This window comes from Scyliorhinus canicula, chromosome 7 (genome assembly GCF_902713615.1).
Source record: "Scyliorhinus canicula chromosome 7, sScyCan1.1, whole genome shotgun sequence".
In the NCBI taxonomy this organism is placed as follows: Eukaryota; Metazoa; Chordata; class Chondrichthyes; order Carcharhiniformes; family Scyliorhinidae; genus Scyliorhinus; species Scyliorhinus canicula.
In genome coordinates, this window is record NC_052152.1 from 138,095,265 (window position 1) to 138,116,797 (window position 21,533).

The 21,533-nt window shown below is 45.6% G+C and overlaps 1 protein-coding gene across 3 annotated transcripts in view; it reads right to left on the minus strand.

The window, feature by feature from the left end:
• The window catches only part of LOC119969409 (cadherin-22-like), a 1,080,568-nt gene that overhangs the window by 780,785 nt on the left and 278,250 nt on the right, over positions 1-21,533 (minus strand). For 2 of the 3 annotated variants that reach the window (XM_038803029.1, XM_038803028.1), the window contains exon 3: positions 9,543-9,837. The exons of the other annotated variant lie outside the window; for it this stretch is intronic. In XM_038803029.1, the coding sequence (XP_038658957.1) occupies positions 9,543-9,837 (295 nt within the window). The remainder of the gene's footprint in view (positions 1-9,542; positions 9,838-21,533) is intronic. 3 annotated transcript variants of the gene reach the window in all.

Genomic DNA, 21,533 nt, shown 5'->3' on the forward strand with positions numbered 1-21,533 from the left:
GAAAAAACTTATGGGTGGAAGTTGCCAATGCTGTAGGCTGTACGCTGGATATTGCCAGTGTTCCAAAGTGCATGCCAATGCTTTTTGCTGCCCACAAACTGTGAGTTAGTTAGTCTCAAGGTTCGTGAACCTACTACCGCCTTTGGAGCATGAAGGCTTAAAGGCCCATTTATTATGCTTCCAAGGCAAATACATTAAAATCAACTGAAGTGTCTGCACTGTTTTGTGCCGTTCTATTTGATTCTACTGCCAATATCTGTTATTACATTTGCCATACTTGGTTTTGCCTTGTGGCTTTTAACAATATGCTTCCAACCTTCAGAGTTGACGTTAAATAGGTTAATAAATGCACACTTTCAATTTTTGTTGTTTGATTGAGTGTCAATGAGATGATAATGATCAACTTGTTAACTCCTAGTTACCACTGGTGTGATGCACACTAACTCTTGCCACTTCTCACCTGCAACCACTGGTGACAATTTGGAGATTTCACATTTGCAATGATTAGGACAACATTATTATTTTGCAACAGAATTGTTTTGTTGCCAATTGTAAATCATGCAGGATAACTTCAACTGTAGTAATGTAATTTAAATAAGTCAAAACCTACAGAAAAGGCGCTGGGATGTGATTGCCTGTGGGCTTGATTATTCCATTTCTGTGCCATCAAGCCACATTGTGCGGGCAGTGCTAATTTGTAAAATTTGCTTACTTGTTCATGTTTTCAAAAAATATATATTTCAAAAAACTAGAGCTTTAAGGAAAGATGCAATTATGTAAATCCTGATGGGACAATTGCCTCTTGCATATTCATACTGCCGCACAGGAAAAGCTGTCAGACAGGCTGCTTGGCTTAATTTAATTGCTCACTTAAGGATTTTAACTGGCCCACTTGCAGGCAGGCCACCCAATGCCACGTTCCACCTCTGGTTAGGTGATGGGTAGGTCAAGTGCTGGATTTAACACCAGCAGGGGATCTGTGTTTCCAATACAGATTGGAGTTTTGTGTCATTTGCAATCTTTGAGATGATGCGCAGTGTACCCAAGGCCAGGTCATTAATTGTTGTGAATTGCACTGAGAAAAAGTTAACATGTGGACCAACAGCAGCCAGACATAGTTGAATTAACGTTATTTACACCTCTCCAATAGTGAGGGCAGCAGAGAGGGCACTATAACAAAATACTCAAACCAACTTCTGAAAGCCTCCATAGTTCTGGAACTTGAGGCATTGTGCACAGACTCAATATTTATCTACTTTATATAGCTATCGACCAAAACAAGATACTCTTCCCCTTCAAGGAAATCAATACGTACTCATTCCCATGGCTTTCTGGTGTTTAACCGTGGAATGAAAGGAACCTTAGTGACTCATTCTGAGATACACTTCATAATATTACACTCACTCTTCATATCTCTAATTAGCTTTAGATATCAAAAATAGTTTCTTGCTACTGCTTTCATACGGAATACCCATGTGTACCCTTGATGAAGTTCCTCTAACAATCTCCCTCTAAATCTTGGTGGAGTAATGACTCTTAAACCTTAGCCTTAATCTACACACGGGTCATTTCCACGTGTGAGACAGTTTTGTAATATCTCATCATCACACACTTTCTGCCAGCCATTCATGATGCAAATTGAGCACTTTACTGAGCACCATCTTCACTGAAGTGTTCCTTCATTAAATTCTCTGGTCGGCACCAGCATGGCATTTGCGTAAATAAAGTTATTCACAGATAATTCAGTCACAAGAAAGGAATCAGCCTTCACGCGAAATCCGAAAAGGCATTCTCATTTGCATGATCTGTAGATTTCTAATATTTGATATCGTACTGATGTGCTCTCAAAAACAATGTCCATCTCTGAAGCCCTTCTGCTGCTACGAATGCCAATTTCTTCTTTTAACCAAATTTGATCATAAGAGCTTGGTGGTCAGTTAACAAAGTGATCTTCCTACTTTAAAAGTATTTGTGGAACTTAGTAACACCATGTATGATCCCTAAGGCTTTGATTTTATGAAAGCGTGTGTAGAAAATGTTTACAGGTTTCTCCACACTGACTTCCATTATGTGAGATAACATCACACTTGATCCCTGTGGTGAGGCATTGCACATTAAAACCAATATTCTCTTGGGATTATAGTGAATCAAATTAGTATCACTCGTCTTCGCTCCCTCAAAGGCTTTCTGACACTCGACAGACAACTACCATGTAGTCCTTCTTTGAGCAGTTGGTAAGCTGGAACAAGTGTATTAACTAGGTCAGGGTTGCATTTAGAATAATATACAACATCCCTATGAAAGATCTTAGTTATTTGTTCTCTGGTCTTTTGCTTTCAAAGCCCCCTCACCGTTCCCCTGTATTGACTGGATATCTCCATCATTTATTTGGTGACCCAGGTATGTTAACATGACATCAATGTGTAATAATAATAATAATAGCTTATTATCATGGGTAGGTTCAAGAAAGTTACTGTGAAAATACCCTATTCGCCACATTCCGGCTCCTGTTCAGGGAGGCTGGTACGGGAATTGAACCTGCGCTGCTGGCATTGTTCTGTTTTACAAGCCAATGCACACCTTTCATTAGCCAACTTGATGGAAGCATATAATTCCTACAGTGCAGAAGAAGGCCATTTGGCCCATTGAGTCTGTACCAACCCTCTGAAAGAGGACCCCACACAGGCCCACTCCCCCGCCCTATCCCGTAACCCCACCTAACCTGCACATCTTTGGACCGTGGGAAGAAACCTGAACCCCTAAAGGAAACCCAAGCAGACACAGGGAGAATGTGCAAACTCCGCACAGTCACCCAAGGCAGAAATTGAACCTGGACCCCTGGTGCTGTAAGACAGCAGTGCTAACTTCTGTGTTACCATGCCACCCTTGATAGATAGATAGATAGATAGAGAAATACAGCACAGAACAGGCCCTTCGGCCCACGATGTTGCGCCAAACTTTTGTCCTAGGTTAATCATAGAATTTTGGACAATTTTTCATGGCCAATCCACCCAACCTGCACATCTTTGGACTATGGGAGGAAACCGGAGTACCCGGAGGAAACCCACGCTGTCACGGGGAGGATGTGCAGACTCCACACAGACAGCGACCCAAGTCGAAATCGAACTTGGGACCCTGGAGCTGTGAAGCAATTGTGCTATCCACAATGCTACCGTGCTGCCCTTAAGAAGTTAACCTACACTCCATTATTCTACCCTAATCCATGTACCTATCCAATAGCCGCTTGAAGGTCCCTAACTTTTCCGACTCAACTACTTCCACAGGCAGTGCATTCCATGCCCCCACTACTCTCTGGGTAAAGAACCTACCTCTGACATCCCCTCTATATCTTCCACCATTTATCTTAAATTTATGTCCCCTTGTAATGGTGTGTTCCACCTGGGGAAAAAGTCTCTGACTGTCTACTCTATCTATTCCCCTAATCATCTTATAAACCTCTATCAAGTCGCCCCTCATCCTTCTCCGTTCTAATGAGAAAAGGCCTAGCACCCTCAACCTTTCCTCGTATGACCTACTCTCCATTCCAGGCAACATCCTGGTAAATCTCCTTTGCACCTTTTCCAAAGCTTCCACATCCTTCCTAAATTGAGGTGACCAGAACTGCACACAGTACTCCAAATGTGGCCTGACCAAGGTTTTGTACAGCTGCATCATCACCTCACGGCTCTTAAATTCAACCCCTCTGCTAATGAACGCTAGCACACCATAGGCCTTCTTCACAGCTCTATCCACTTGAGTGGCAACTTTCAAAGATCTATGAACATAGACCCCAAGATCTCTCTGCTCCTCCACATTGCCAAGAACCCTACCATTAACCCTGTATTCCGCATTCATATTTGTCCTTCCAAAATGGACAACCTCACACTTGTCAGGGTTAAACTCCATCTGCCACTTCTCAGCCCAGCTCTGCATTCTATCTATGTCTCTTTGAAGCCGACAACAGCCCTCCTCACTATCCACAACTCCACCAATCTTCGTATCATCTGCAAATTTACTGACCCACCCTTCAAATCCCTCATCCAAGTCGTTAATGAAAATCACAAACAGAAGAGGACCCAGAACTGATCCCTGCGGCACACCACTGATAACTGGGCTCCAGGCTGAATATTTGCCATCCACCACCACTCTCTGTCTTCTATCGGTTAGCCAGTTTGTTATGCAATTGGCCAAATTTCCCACTATCCCATGCCTCCTTACTTTCTGCATAAGCCTACCATGGGGAACCTTATCAAATGCCTTACTAAAATCCATGTACAATACATCCACTGCTTTACCTTCATCCACATGCTTGGTCACCTCCTCAAAGAAGTCAATAAGACTTGTAAGGCAAGACCTACCCCTCACAAATCCGTGCTGACTATCCCTAATCAAGCAATGCCTTTCCAGATGCTCAGAAATCCTATCCCTCAGTACCCTTTCCATTACTTTGCCTACCACCGAAGTAAGACTAACTGGCCTGTAATTCCCAGGGTTATCCCTATTCCCTTTTTTGAACAGGGGCACGACATTCGCCACTCTCCAATCTTCTGGTACCACCCCTGTTGACAGCAAGGACGAAACGATCATTGCCAACGGCTCTGCAATTTAATTTCTTGCTTCCCATAGAATCCTTGGATATATCCCGTCAGGCCCGGGGAACTTGTCTATCCTCCAGTTTTTCAAAACGCGCAACACATCTTCCTTCCTGACAAGTATCTCCTCAAGCTTATCAGTCTGCTTCACGCTGTCTTCTCCAACAATATGGCCCTTCTCGTTTGTAAATACTGAAGAAAAATACTTGTTCAAGACCTCTCCTATCTCTTCAGACTCAATACACAATCTCCCGCTACTGTCCTTAATCGGACCTACCCTCGCTCTAGTCATTCTCATATTTCTCACATATGTGTAAAAGGCCTTGGGGTTTTCCTTGATCCTACCCGCCAAAGATTTTTCATGCCCTCTCTTAGCTCTCCTAATCCCTTTCTTCAGTTCCCTCCTGGCTATCTTGTATCCCTCCAGCGCCCTGTCTGAACCTTGTTTCTTCAGCCTTACATAAGTCTCCTTCTTCCTCTTAACAAGACATTCAACCTCTCTTGTCAACCATGGTTCCCTCACTCGACCATCTCTTCCCTGCCTGACAGGGACATACATATCAAAGACACGCAGTACCTATTCCTTGAACAAGTTCCACATTTCACTTGTGTCCTTCCCTGACAGCCTATGTTCCCAACTTCTGCACTTCAATTCTTGTCTGACAGCATTGTATTTACCCTTCCCCCAATTATAAACCTTGCCCTGTTGCACGCACCTTTCCCTCTCCATAACTAAAGTGAAAGTCACAGAATTGTGGTCACTACTTCCAAAATGCTCCCCCACTAACAAATCTATCACCTGCCCTGGTTCATTACCAAGTACTAAATCCAATATGGCCTCCCCTCTGGTCGGACAATCTACATACTGTGTTAGAAAAGCTTCCTGGACACACTGCACAAACACTACCCCATCCAAACTATTTGATCTAAAGAGTTTCCACTCAATGTTTGGGAAGTTGAAGTCACCCATGACTACTACCCTGTGACTTCTGCACCTTTCCAAAATCTGTTTCCCAATCTGTTCTTCCACATCTCTGCTGCTATTGGGGAGCCTATAGAAAACTCCCAACAAGGTGACTGCTCCTTTCCTATTTCAACCCATATTACCTCAGTAGGCAGATCCCCCTCGAACTGCCTTTCTGCAGCTGTTATACTATCTCTAATTAACAATGCCACCCCCCCCCCCCCCCACCTCTTTTACCATCCTCCCTAATCTTGTTGAAACATCTATAACCAGGGACCTCCAACAACCATTTCTGCCCCTCTTCTATCCAAGTTTCTGTGATGGCCACCACATCGTAGTCCCAAGTACCGATCCATGCCTTAAGTTCACCCACCTTATTCCTGATGCTTCTTGCATTAAAGTATACACACTTAAACCCATCTCCTTGCCTGCAAGTACTCTCCTTTGTCATTGTTACCTTCCCCACTGCATCACTACTTGCTTTGGCATCCTGACTATCGTCTTCCTTAGTTGCTGGACTACAGATCCGGTTCCCATTCCCCTGCCAAATTAGTTTAAACCCTCCCGAAGAGTACTAGAAAACCTCCCCCCCAGGATATTGGTGCCCCTCTGGTTCAGATGCAGCCCATCTTGCTTGTACAGAATGCGCTCCAAATATCCAAATACCTGAATCCCTCCCTCCTACACCATTCCTGCAGCCACGTGTTCAACTGTACTCTCTCCCTATTCCTAGCCTCACTATCACGTGGCACCGGCAACAAACCAGAGATGACAACTCTGTCTGTCCTGGCCTTTAACTTCCAGCCTAACTCCCTAAACTTGTTTGTTACCTCCACACCCTTTTTCCTACCTATACCGTTGGTACCAATGTGCACCACGTCTTCTGGCTGCTCACCCTCCCCCTTCAGGATCCTGAAGACACGATCCGAGACATCCCTGGCCCTGGCACCCGGGAGGCAACATACCTTTCGGGAGTCTCGCTCGCGACCATAGAATCTCCTATCTAGTCCCCTAACCTTTGAATCTCCTATTACTATTGCTTTTCTATGCTCCCCCCTTCCCTTCTGAGCCCCAGAGCCAGTCTCAGTGCCAGAGACCTGGCCGCTGGGGCCTTCTCCTGGTAGGTCATCCCCCCAATAGCATCCAAAACGGTATACTTGTTTTGAAGGGGAACGGCCACGAGGGATCCCTGCACTGTCTGCCTGTTAGTTTTCTTTCCCCTGACTGTAACCCAGCTACTCTTGTCCAGTACCGTTGGTGTGGCTACCGCCCTGTAACTCTTCTCTATAACCCCCTCTGCCTCCCGGATGATCCGAAGTTCATCCAGCTCCAGCTCCAGTACCTTAACACGGTCTCTGAGGAGCTGGAGTTGGGTGCACTTCCCGTAGGTATAGTCAGCGGGGACACCAGTGGTTTCCCTCACCACCCACATCCTACAGGAGGAGCATGCAACTGCCCTAGCTTCCATCCCCTCTTACTTTACAGAATTAGCTGCCCCTTGGACCAACTGGACCTCCGCCCTCCGACTCAACTTCCAGTCAGCTGTACTCTAAACTCCTGGCTCCCTTCACGCTCTTTGATAAATATAGGAAATGAAATGTAAGGAGCACCTTACTCCCTCCTCACCTAACTCCCTCAGTCACCAAACTCTCACTGTAGCACTCAAATGCCACAAGCTCAGCACTCCAGTGCAAACAAATTCTGCACTGTAACTAGCTCCTATTTATACTGTGACTCTAGCTTCTGAAAACTGGCCTAATGCAATTAACTAATTAACAAGCTCCAGCTGCAAGTAAGTCCAAGTAGAACCTTGTTGAAAGCTGATTCAAAATTCACCTTCTTATAGACCAAACAGCAACTTTTAAATTAATTAACTAAATAAAAGAAATACTAGACTTTAAATAAAAATGAACCCTTATACTCCCTCAGTCACCAAACTCTCACTGTAGCACTCAAATGCCACAAGCTCAGCACTCCAGCGCAAACCTTTGATACTTCATCAAAGTCAATCAAAGACAAGTCACTGACAGAGCATCCACAATTCTCTGAGGTAGAGAATTCCAAAGGCTGAGTGAAGAAATTTTCCCTCATCTCAGTCCTAAATGATCAGCACCTTATCCTGAGATTGTGCCTCCATGTTCTCAATTCTCCAGCCTGGGGTCACAACCTCTCTTTGCCCCATGTGCCTGAATCCATTTGGATATTAATGTCAGATTTAAGTTTTATAATAGAGATGGCATCAATTGACAAATGGGAAGAGATGTGTCTTAATTTTATTCATAATGATAGCAACTCTGTAGTCAGAAGCTCATCTGATCCCAGCTTCTTGGTTGAGGGAAATAAAACAAAATGGAAGGAAACAGCAAGGTTGCAGTTTTTAAGAGGATGAACATTACCTTTAAGAGGATGAATATTGCCTTTAAGAGGATCAACATTGGTGCCTGGCAACATAACAGGCTGGATATTCAATTTAAAGTGAAATCCCAACCCTGGGTAATTTCACCTTATGCCTTTTTAAAATGTAAATTCCAGCATTGCACAGGAGGTGAACTCAGCATCCAATTAATGGCACTGATGTCTCCAGTATGCAGGCACTGCCTGCAGAGAGTAAGTGGCAAAGGTAAATGATAGCCATGATGGGGCCTGCTGCTGCCTTACCAAAGAGAACAGGCATCATGTCAGGGGACCCAACAAGGTAAACATTCAACAAATGGCCATCCAGCCAATTGAGACGAAGTGTACTCAATCTCATATAAGATGCCCCATGGCCTAACATTTTTCACCTCATTTAAAGAAACTTTCACTTTGCCCTATCGAAACCAGCACCAGAAACGGTGGCACAATGGTTAGCATTGCTGCTACACAGCACCAGGGATCAGGTTCAATTCCGGCCTTGGGTGACTGTGTGAAGTTTGCACTTTCTCCCCGTGTCTAGTTTCCTCCAGGTGCTTTGGTTTCCTCCCACAGTCCAAAGACGTGCAGGATAGGTGGATTGGCCATGCTAAAATTGCCCCTTAGTGTCCAATGATTTGCAGGTTAGGTGGGTTATGGGGTTACATAGTGGGTGTGAGGGAGTGGGCCTGGGTAGGGTATTCTTTCAGATGGTCTGAATGGCCTCCTTCTGCACTGTAAGAATTCTATGGTTCTATGTGTCAGACTGTTTGGGTTCCATTGAAAATTCCCTTCTCACTTCCCTTTGACAGTTTACCAGCTCCTCAAGGAATTTAACAGGCCATTATGTGGAGGCGAGCTGGTTCTCTGTGACCCCGCTCCCACTCTCCCTTTGAAAATAAGGGCATGTCCCAGAGTCGTCAGGGTCCGAAGATGACCTCCGCTAATGGGATTTTTAAATCACACCCGCACCCATTCCTGACCCTGCTGCCAATTGAAAATCCAACCCGTTGGATCTAAATTTTTTGTTTTAGCATTTCAATATAATGCACCTAAAACAGGACCTAGCAACAGACAGTGTATGCCCAATAACTTGTTTTCTGAAATACAGTCAACTTTATAAGTTGTTGAAGTTCAAAACAACTGAAAGAAAATACTTGCATCTATTTCAGTCAAACCAAAAGTCAGCCATTTTGTACTGCACTCTCAGTGTAAACATAAACTTCATTGAAAACCAATTATTCTTTCAGCTTGTTCAGTTCTGAAAATATTTTGCTCCAATAAAACTTTTCATTGAGGTGGTTGACCTGAACTTCCTCAAAGGTTTCGCAAATAGTTTTCCTTTTATCTAAAACCAACAACTAGACTTCTGAAATGATGGTCCATGCAAGTGAATATCCAAAATGTCACACTGTGCATTGGTCATGCACACTCATGACCAAAATCAGATTATTAAATTCCAATTTTTTAGCAAAAATGAATGGCTTATGCTTCCGCGCTTGGGGTCTTTGTGAATGCCAGTGGCAATTGCGGTTCAACTTCAAATATAATCAATGCAAGAGATGACACGTGCAAAACAACTTATATCTCCTTACCTACTGGTGACAGCTCGGGCACGCTGCCAACATACGGTCCATCGAGAAACTTGGGCTCGCTGTCATTAATATCCTGGACTTTGATAATAAATTCTGATTCAGGTTCCAGAGGCCTATCAGTCAGTCGGTCCCGTGCCTGAGCACGAAGTGTGTAATAGGTTTTCTCTTCACGATCCAATCGCTCTGTGGCATGGATATCCCCAGTAATCTGGTCAATAATGAAAACTGTGCCAGCTCCCTCCCCCGAGATGGTGTATTTTATGGCGCCATCTCCTTTGTCCGAGTCTGAGTGGATCTGGAGAAGAGGAAGAAACGATTGTTGATCATTTGGTTAGTTAGTCATTGGAGAACTCTTTGCAGCTGGGTTAACCCTACTTGCAGCAGAGGAAGAATTCAATTCAGGCAGTACTGGGAGGCTCCAGCTCGGAAAAACTTTAATGCGTAAGTCCTTTTGTTGGGAAGAGCTACCACTGAATCTCAAGCAAAAGCAGGAAAAAGTGAGGTAATATACGGCCGTGATCTAACTGGATTTCTACCTCGAGGAGTAGTTGAGGTGACTAGCGTTGATGTTTTTAAAGGGGAGCTGGCTGAGCACATGACAAAACAAATGAACAGAAGGATATGCGGCTGGGGTTAAAGGAGGAGTGAGAGCTTGCTTGATTGGAATATAGACCAGTTATCCAAATGGTCTGTTTCTGTACTGTATGTGACTCTGTGCAACAGCCCCGAGGATCTACTCTTGCTCTTCATGTTTTTAAGCCAGCATATTGGTATCAAAGGATACACGCTATCACAATGTAACACAGACAGTTCCGTTGCCTGGAGACAGACAGTAACGTTAAGAGATGAGTTGGCTTCATTATAGATATGCATTTACAGGATATTGCTGAGTTCTACCAGCGTGCAGCCTTTGTCTGGAGATGTGGTGACCTTTTCAAACAGAGTGCCTTCTGAGGATGGTGATCTTTTCAGCTGTATTTATGAATGGAGGACTCGTGGGTTGAAGGGCTTTTGACGCAGCTCAATCCAATATTGGATACCAAAGCTTTTTCAATTTTTAAAAATAAATTTAGAGTACCCAATTCATTTTTTCCAATTATGGGGCAATTTAGCCTGGCCAGTCCACCTATCTTGCACATCTTTGGGTGTGGGGATGAAACCCATGCAAACACGGGGAGAATATGCAAAATCCACACAGACAGTGACCCAGAGCCGGAATCGAAGCTGAGACATCGGCGCCGTGAGGATTGGATACCAAAGCTGTTTCTTTTCCAGTGAGTTTAGGCCTGGTCCTTTATTTCTAATTTGTAAAGATATTCAGGCGAATGAAGATGAAGTGGCTTTACTCTCTTTCCTGTTCCTTCTGTGGTTAATTGCAGCATATGAAACCACAGTGAGATCAAATTTCTTCTTTTGATTGCATAGACAGAAATTTATTCTGTGCTTTTCTTCTTCGATAGCTGTGCTTCCTTAGTGTAACAGGGAGCCCTCCTCAATACTTTGCAGTAAGCTCTGCTGCATATTGACGCACTGGCAAAGGTGTGTCATCAATAATGGCTGACCAGGAAACTGTCTCACTCGTACTGCCTGCCATGGACGTACTGGAAGGACGAGCTGATTGATTATCATCCCAGTTGGCCATGTCATGTACGCTCCTCCCATCACCAATAAGGCCCAGAGTGGGACTCGAACCTGAGACTGAGTCGCAAGTCCTCCTATGCATTGTGTTTCACAGCACAAAAAGAGGTCTTCGGCCTATCGTGTCTGCGCAGGCCATCACACATTTATCTATTCTCATTTCCCCCCCCCCCCCCCCCCCCCCCCCCCCCCCCACAAAAAAGGGAAAAACAAAACGGGGGAAAAAATGCTGGTCTGAACTGTTATTTTCTTTCTGGGCCATCTGCCAGCACTTGGTTCATAGCCTTGTTAGCTATCCTGTTTCAAGTGCTCATCTTTTCTTTTATGAAGGTGCCAACAGTGTCCTTAAAGCCAGTGTACATTCAGGTACTTAAAGGGAGAACTATTTGGGACTGAGATAAATTCAAATCGGGGTATGTCCCTCCAAATAAAGCAGTGACTGGATTGCATAGTATACACTGTGGAAACGCCACTTTCCCATCCTATTTTCAGGTGGCAAGATTGTATAGCCAAAAGGCAGGCTCCTCATTAAATATGTCAATTTGGTTGGATTTAGTGCCCGAAAAAACACTGGCCGCTAATTCTTTATTTTTCCATGGTGGTCAGGTTGAGCAACAGACCTCTCCCGGAACCCAGCAGGAAATATTTGGCGCCCCTGCCCCTGGCTCTCCCCCCCCCCCCCCCCCCCCCCCCCACTCTCATCCCTCTGCAACCTTCGTCACCTCTTCCATCCACCTCGGCTTAATTTACCTCACTTCTGGAGATCATTTCTGCTGCCCCATTTTTATTTTTTCTTCCCGCTGGACAGGCAGTGATTTCTGCAGGATTCGGATTGGGATTACGGCAGCATATGGAACTGAGGCCTTGTTGTTAAAATCACCCTGGGCCTCACCACGCAGGCTTGTTGCTCACCCTGATGGCGGAAGAAGCTCATACTGCAATAAAATCAGGGCCAATAAACCAGGGCCAAACTCAGGGAGCTGTGCAACATACTATTGGTCAGCCCTGACCTGCTACTGATCAGTAATTAAACATTAGGAGGTGGATCGGGAAGTATTCCCACTTATTTTGGGCAAGTGGTGCTGTGCCGGCAGAGGGAACATAATTTTCCTCTGTCACATTTGAGGAATTGGCCGGAACAGTATTGGCCAGTGCAGTAGCTAGTCCCAAATTATGGGCGGGATTCTACAATCCCCCCGCCGGGTCAGAGAATCCCCGGGGAGTGGCGCAAATATCGCCCCTCCACCCCAACGCCGGCTACTGTATTCTCCGGCGCTGTCTTTTGGGTGGGGGCGGAACTCACGCCACGCCAGTCGAGGGCTGCTGGCAGCGGCCCCCCCCCCCCCCCCCAACAAATCTCTGGGCCCCGATGGGCTGAGTGACCGTCCGTTTTAAGCCAGTACCGCCGATGGGACCTGGCAGGTAAGTTGGCATGGGTGGCCCTCGGGGGAGCGCGGGGGGGGGGGGGGATCCGACCCCGGGGGGGGGGGGGGGGGGGGGGCACAGTGGCCTGGCCCGCGATCAGGGCCCACTGATCTGCGGGCGGGCCTGTTCCGTGGGGGTACTTCTTCTTACCGCGCCAGTGCGGAGAAGAGAACCCCCTGCGCATGTGCCAATATACGTCGGCAGTTCCGCGCATGCACCAACGCGTGCAGTCTCTTCGGTGCCGGCTGGAGCAGCGCCAACCCCTCCGGCGTCCACCTAGCCCTCAAGGCAGGTGTGAATTCCTCACTTTGGGGGCCCGTGACGCCGGAGTCGTTGGTGCCGGTTTTCCCACCGGTGTGGGGACTTCGTCCCTGGAAGGGAGAATACCGGTGCATATTCGTGATTTTAGCCACTAATGACTGGATTTAAAGAGGAAAGCACCTTTAAATCATTTTATGTGTTGGATCATTAACCTACAATTCGTGCAAAAAAACCTTGGTTCATAATATATGCTACGTTTTAGATTTCCCTTGATCTAATCCATGTCATTATTCCACAATAACGTAACAGATGAGCATGAAATTCATCTATAAAGGTCACTCAACATTTTACTGAGACTGCAGTAATGTACCAGAAACATTGGTACCCGTGCAGAATGATCACTGTCTGCTCCAGCATCCTGACTGGTGGTGGAAGTCTGGCTGCAGAAAAATACTTTTCACTGTACTTCGGTACATGTGACAATAAATATCAATCAATCAATCCACCTGTGACCATATCGTAATGTGAAAATGCTCATGCTGTTGTTTTCGGCTGTGTGTTGTGACAGTGCGAACAAGGGTCAGAGAAGCTCCCTTCCCATTTCTTGGCCCTGGCATGTTTTTCCTTGTCCTTTTCCTCTTCCAGGGTGGGAGTAAGGTCAGGACTGTGATGCTGTCGATGTGTAAATGAGCAAAATACTGCGGAAACTGAAAATCTGAATTAAAAACAGGAAATGCTGGATAAAAGCAGCAGCTCTGACAGAATCTGTGGAGAGGGAAACACATTTAACGTTTTGAGTCCGTCTGACTCTTCCTCACAGCTCTGAAGAAGTGTCATATGGGCTCAGGGCGTTAACTCTGATTCCCTCTTCACCGGTGCTGCCAGAGCTTCTGCATTTATCCAACATATTCTGTTGATATTCCTGTTTATCTGTGGCAGTCTGGCCGTGGAGATGTGGGTCAGGCCGAATGGATAAGTTGGTCTTTTCCTCCCCATCACTTTCACATGTTGGCATGTTCCAGTGGTGGGTGGGGGCTGTATTCTAACGTTTGATTTGTTTTCATTCAAAGCTTTTCAACCACATTTGCTTAACAAACCACTTTTTTAAAAACTAAGATCTACCACTGGATGTTTTTTCAACCTAAACAAAGGGCGAAATTCTCCGCCCCCCACGACGGGTGGGAGAATAGCGGGAGGGCCTTCCCGACATTTTTGCCGCCCTCCCGCTATTCTCCCCTCCCCCCCCCGCCGAAGTCCCGACCCGAATCGCTGCCGCCGTTTTTTTACGGCCGGCAGCGATTCTCAGCTGTTAGATGGGCCGAAGTCCCAGCCCTTTCCGCCGTTTTTACGAACGGCAAACACACCTGGTCTTGCCGTTCGTAAAAACGGCGTCACAAACTCGCTATTAATAACCATCGCACCGATTGACCAAGGGTGCCATGGGCCCGCGATCGGTGGGCACCGATCGCGGGCAGCGGGCCCGATGCCCGCGCACTACTTGTCCTTCCGCCGCCCCGCAGTATCCATTCAAGGGGCGGCTGAGGGGCAACCCGGCACGCGCATGCGCGGGTTTCGCGCAAAAACGCGATGACGTCACCCGCGCATGCGCGGGTTGGAGTCTTCCAAACTGCGCATGCGCGGCTGACGTCATATGACGCGTCAGCCGGCGCTAACTCCGGCAAGCAACGAAAATCGTTAAGCCCGTCTTGCCAGAGCCTACGGCGTCGGGCTGCTAGCCCCGACCGGGGACCAGAATCGGTCCCCCGTCGGGAAGGGGCGCGCTGCCGTAAAACCCGCCCGGGTTTTACGGCAGCTTTACGATTTCTCCCGTTTTGGGAGAATCTCGCCCAAAGTGTTTGATGGCCCTTTCAGTCAGACTCTCATCCATAGAATTCCACAGCGCAGAAGGAGGCCATTCGACCCATCACGTCTACACTGACCCTCCTGAGCTCCTGTAATCATGATACCACGACAGAGAAGTAGAATGTAAAAATGTCACCAAAAACCCAGCATTAACTTGTTGGTATGGGAGAAGCCCAAATAAAAATGATCAACTCAGCAATGCAAACAACAGCAAATTTGACTGACAAAGCACCTTTAAGGTGACCAAATATCTCATTTGTTTTAGAGGGCGCAATAAAAAAAGAATGGACAAAGAGTTAAAGAAGGAGAGATTTGGAGTCAAAAAAGGTGGGCCTTCAGCCATTTCTTCAAGAAATAAATGGAGGTAAGTAGGGAGCCGGATTTAGGGAAGGAATTCCAGAGTTCGGGGCCGAGTCAGTTGATCGAATGGTTGCCAAAATGAGAGGAGGTGTGGCTCAAAGCGCAGAGTAAGAAGACTGGAAATGTGAATTGGAGAGAAGATTATACTTTTGGCACATGTGACACTAATGAGGTGGCACCGGGCAACAAGGTTTTATTTGAGGGGATGAGAAGTTTAAACTTGCAGTACTGTGGAGTTGGGAGCCTATGTGTGTCAACGAGGATGAGGTCAGGGTGGATAAGCAAGCATACAGAGGGCAGATTCAACCAATAACCAAATCTTTATCAATCACTTCTGGCTATATACCTTTCAATTCCTCATTCGGAAGACATAAGTAAGCGATCATGGAATTAAAAGAGACATTGAACCCTTCTGAGGCCATCCACCCATTGTATGGCCATATTGGCCAGGTGTTCACAAGGGTCAAGAACCAGAGGAAAACAATTTAAGGTGCCTGGTAAAAGAAGCGAAGGTGGCTCGGGGAGAAGTTTATTTATGCAGGATTTGGATACAGCCTGGGAGAGTGTGATGGATGCAGAATCATTCACGTATTTCAAAAAAGGAACTGGAAAATTGTCTGAAGGAAAAGAATTTGCAGAGCTACAAAGAAAAGGCAGGGCAGTGAGGCTAGCTGAGTGCACTTTTAAAGGGCCAGCACAGTCATAAGAGGCCAAACAACCTCCTTCTGCAGTGTAACCCTTCTATAATTCTATAACCCAATCTTAAAATTTTCAAAAGTATATTTTCACTCAAATAAAGCTTCCAAGAAGTTAACACTATGAACGCACTCCAGATAATCTTGCCATGTGGTGAATAATTTACGACAAAATGTTATGAAAACTATTCAATCATTGTGGCCTCAATCTATCCCTAGAACCTAGCATTACACTTTCTGCCTGACAGCCATCGGACCTTTTAAATGAGCTTTGTGAATTTGCTCACAGACTGATAGAGATCCACTCCACACAAACATCCACATGCACATCACTCTAAGGAACAACATTCATATAAATATCCAGCCTCATTTGAGCTTCAAGTTTTTAAATAGAGTTCTTTAGTCTTAGAAACACAATTGAAGGTTAAGAAAAAAAAAATAGCTGCATCACATCTCCCGTTATTTTCATCAAAGACTTGAATCATACAAACACACAAAAAAGAATGAAGGGGGCAAAAATGTCCCATTGCATTAGTTGGTGTAGCATTTTTCATTATGTCTGCAACGGCTGATAATGTTAATTTCTGAGGAGACATAAAAACTAGTTTGACCATTTTTCTTTCTGAAAGTTCTTTTTTGTTTCTTCTTGGACAATCAAATGAGCTTCTGGAGACTGCAGAAGCATAGGATCATAGAATGGTTACTGCACAGAAGGTCACCTGACGGACCTGTCATGCAGGGGAACACAAGGAGGCCATTCAGCCCCTTGAGCTTTTTCTCTCCTTCACTCACCCACCCACCACTTTGGTCCTGTAACTCTTAAAACCATTGTCCAACAATAAAACCTATCAAGCTCTGTTTTGAAAGTTTTCAATTTATTAGGCTTCCATTATCCACAAATTGGTGATCCAGTTCACACACTATTAATGCATCTCAATAAACTGCTTTCTCAGAAATTTGTCAAAGGATTATGATGTACTCATCCGCTGTTCCCAATTTCAGACGGGTAACAACCATCTCTGAGAAAATAGCTGTTTTCTGGCATCTAACCTGACTGCTTATGGCAGATAATTAGCTGTTTCCATAACAGCCAAACTCAGTGGGAGTTTTATAATGCAATTTTAAGTTATAGTCTTTCACAGGTATCCATTATTCTGTAGTCGTTGACTTGAAATTTAATGCTTGTTAGAAGTCCAACTACTGTGAATGATCTGGTCATGACTCACCTAATGCTTCAGTAAAAATATGCTTCCCATCAACTGCATAAATATAGAAAAATGCATGACTTTGTACCCAGTCATTTGTCTTGATATTGACCTCTGATGAATTGTGGCAGTGTTCCCACCAGCTGTAGAGATCGCTTTTCAGGAAAGGAAGGGAAAAACCTTTAAAAGCTGAATAAGGACTTGTCTTTCTTAATTGCCTGGGCAGAATGAACAAAGTTATCCCTTCAGAAGGAGTTATATGTTTTAATCCCACCTCTCCATCTGTCATGTTTCTGTCATGTTATTAAGTTGCATGACACTTCCCTGCTATCCATTGACCACATATTAGCCATGTAATAACCAAATTGCAATGCCATCTGTAACATCTAATATCACTCCTGCTGGGACAAACCAGTGCACAACAGGTACCAACGGAGTGATTCTGTGACCAAGTTTAAACATCCAATCCAATACAGACTAGAGCTGGGTCAGGATTAGCATTTCAAATATTTGGTGGGTGTGATGTTCTTGGCAAGAAACAATAATATTCAGTAAGAAGCAGAACTGTTGCACATGTTAAAATATGGATGCCTTTATTCTGCTTCTAGATTGACACTGCTGGTACCTGATCACCTATAGTAGTCAAAATGCACAAAGCAATTTTCAATGCACTCCATTAATTTCCCTTCCTAATAATGAGAGGCATTGCATGTTTCAATGGTGTGTTTCCAAAGTATAAAAATAAGCTTAAACATAACATGAATATTCAATTTCACCAGTAACACTATCACACATGTAACGCTATGACAGTGCACTCCCTCATACACAATGAGATGAAAGACTTGTTCAGCAACTGAAAATAGTTTACTTCGTAACATAGTCACTTAAACACAGTGGATTATTTCTCTCAGAGTAGCATATCATCTGATATCGAGAATCATCTCATTTACCACCTTTGCTTCATTTAGGGTGATGGTGCGGGAATCGGGTTCAGTACTTGTGAATTATGTTTTCAGTACTTTGAAGAATTAAGCATTTCATGTGATGATTTGCAAACAATGCGTAGCAGTGATTATTGATCTTTCTGTGTTGGTCACAACAAATGGCTGGACATCATTATGATTTGTTTTCTTTCCAATATGACCGTCACTTTTCACGAGCAGTTTTTCTCCTAACTTTAGCCGTGTGGTTCTCAATTTCATGATTTGCTCTGCATTTACTCTCATTCAATCCTTCTGTTCTCAATCACTGTTGTATGCATAGAATTTACAGTAAATTCAGTCTATTCAGTCCATCGAGTCTGCACCGGCCCTTGAAAGAGCACCCTACCGAAGCACACGCCTCCACCCTCACCCCATAACCCAGTAACCCCACAACCTTTGGACACTAAGGGGAAATTTAGCATGGCCAATCCACTTAATTTGCACATCTTTGGACTGTGAGAGGAAACCACAGAGGAACCCAGAGGAAAGCCAGGCAGACACGGGGAGAAAGTGTGAACTCCACACAGTCATCCGAGGCAGGAATTGAACCACTGCGTAACCACTGTGACAACATGCTGCCCCATATCGACCATTAGCTATCTTAGGAGGATGTGTGCACCTAGGATGTGCAAAGGTGAGAGGATTTGGAGGCTTTCCAGTGGTCGGGTAAGGAATTGCCCAGGAATTGCGAAGGAAGTGGTATGACTCTTGCTTCGATTACTTGCTCTCAACTGTACCTGTATGGATCACTTTTTCAAGCTAGATATAAATCTCTTGATTTCTAAATAAACTCTTGGGTAATGCAGTGTGATTTTTCGATAGTGAGCAGGTAGTTGACAAATGTACGGAAATAATCAATGTTGAAAGGGGGATCTTTGTCACTTCTCACCATTTGAGGGTATCCATACAAAACAAAAATCTGGCCAAATTTTAGGATGACTTTTTTCACTGAGGTAGATGTAACTATTTCTATGCGCGGAACATTGTGCTCCCTCTGGTGGCAAGCTTGGATCAGGAAGTACATGCAATTAGACAGGAAGTGGCATATCTGAACCTACCACCTTCCAGCCTCCACCAGAATTAGGTTGTGTGTGGAAAGGCCAATGGTCATTCTTCCCACTGCACTGATTATTGGGGCCCTTAAGTGACCAATTAAATACTACTTAAGGGCTTCATCTCACCGCCATTGGTGTTAAACCAGTGGTAGGCTGGCTTGTTGACATGCGGCGCACACAAGAGGCTAAACTATGCAGCCAGCTTGTCATCTCTGGGGGTGGTGATGTTCAAAGGCACAATGGAGGGAATTGACCTTTGGAAGGAGTGTTTCACTGACAGCCACACCTCTGCCCTCCCACCCTGTGAATGCCCGCCCACCAAACCGCGCCCCCCCCCCCCCCCCCCGCCCCCCCCCCCCGCCCCCCCCCACACACACACACAAACACAATTACTTATCTGTAGCCTTGGCCACTTAGTGATCCTTAAACTCAGGCAGGTGATTTTTCTTACAACAGCCACCGCCTCTTCTGTGGCCTGCTGAGAAAAAAAGCTGTCGGCCTCTGATTGGCTGGCAGCTCTCAATAGGCAATACTTCTGCCCTTGGAATTTTGATTGCAGGGGTAGGCCATCTGGTGGCCTTGCCATCTCCTTACTTGTTTGCCAGACATTGCCAAAGGGAGGCAGAGCAGGTCTCTTGCTGGCCCTCCAGCTGGCTGACAAGACCCTTGGTGTCTCAACAAAATTCTGCCCTATGATTGAAAATCTGCTGCAGCCATCTGTAACAACAAGTAAGTGTTCACCGCTGAGCAAATCTGTGAAATCAATGCTAATTTCAATCCACGGTCTTGGAGGTAGTTCGGACATCATTCCATTCCCATCATACATTGTTGCAATGCCTCATCTTATTTTGTTGTCACTTTGATGTCAGATAGTTTTGGCAACTTTGGTAACATATTCAAGTTTAACGGGTTGAGATGTTTTTCTGCAACCTTTACCTCATGACTAGAAGTACCGACTGACAGCAATGAATCTCATGAGGTACAGTCTGATGGATTGAGCTTGCCTGGCTGATACTCAACAGGGAACTCATACTCTTGTACTTTGAGTATCCAACACTATTCCAGCGGGTGGCTTGCCATGTGGATTGTTGATGCTTCTAAATGGTCTTACGATTGGTTATTATGTCAAACCCTGTTCCATACAAGTAGAGATGTAAGACACACCTGGGGCGGCATTCTCCCCTACCCGGCGTGACGGAGGGTGCCGGCGTAGGGGAGTAGCGCCAACCACTCAGGGGTCGGGCCTCCCCAAAGGTGGGGAATTCTTCCCACCTTTGGGGGCCAGCCCCGCGCCGGAGCGGTTTGCTTCTAGATTGACACTGCTGGTACCTGATCACCTATAGTAGTAGAAGACTGGCACAATAAACCGGCGCCCCCGGCAGCAGGGCTGGCCGAAAGGCTTTCGCCGGTCGGCGCGTACGCCGACAGTGACGTCAGCGGCAGCTTGCCTCTGACGTCACTGCCGGCGCATGCGCGATGTGGGGTTCTCTTCCGCTTCCGCCATGGCGGAGGCCGTGGCGGACGCGGAGGAAAATAGTGCACCCAGAGCAATGGCCCGGAGTCTGAGCGGGGGGCCCCGATCGCGGGCCAGGCCACCGTGTGGGCACCCCCCGGGGTTCGATCGCCTCCCGCCCCCATAGGACCCCGGGGGCCTGCTCGCGCCGCTGATCCCACCGTTCCAGAGGTGGTTTAAACCTCGGCGGCGGGAGAGGCCTCCCAGCGGCGGGACTTCGCCGGAGAATCACCGCAGGGGCCTCCCCGATCGGAGTGGCGAGATTCCTGCCGCCGCCACTTCCCAGGTGTCGGAGAATCTCTGCCACGGCGGGGGTGGGATTTTCGGCGGCCCCAGGCGGCAGGGTGGGAGAATTTCGCCCACATGTTGGCTTAGGAAGGCTCTTCAAATTCTTCTCTTTCTCTTCATCTCTCAGGCAGCTGGTTGGCACATTTTAAAAGATTTATCACACCAGAAAATAAATGGACTAGACTACAACAATGAAACTATCAAAATGGTTCACTCTATTTTTTTCAAGTCACTTTCAGTGATTCAAAACCAGATTGCTCACAGGAAGAAAACACAACGGTCTTATTAAATAAATGCTTATTTTAGGTAATAAACCAATTTTCAGCTGCATTAATGGAATTGCTACGATTCTTCAATACATCAAGGAATATTTTAAACAGGAAAAAAAAGGAACAATTATTTTCTATTAAGCTGCCTGATTGCACTGGTTCACTGATTATTCTACATCTGTGATTGTACAAATAATTCTAAGCATAATTCTGTACCGTTTTGAGCACAATTTCCAGATTACATCCAAAGCAAAGTGTGCTCTGCAACTATAGAAGAGGAAAACATAGATTGTCCTTCATAATAATTCGAACCATAGTTCCAGCATGTCTGAAGCTCATCAAAAACCTTCTGAGGCAACTGCTAGTTTTTTTTATGTAGTGGACATGTTGCAAAAGACCCCACCACAGAAGATAGATCGCCATAGCAACAAAAATG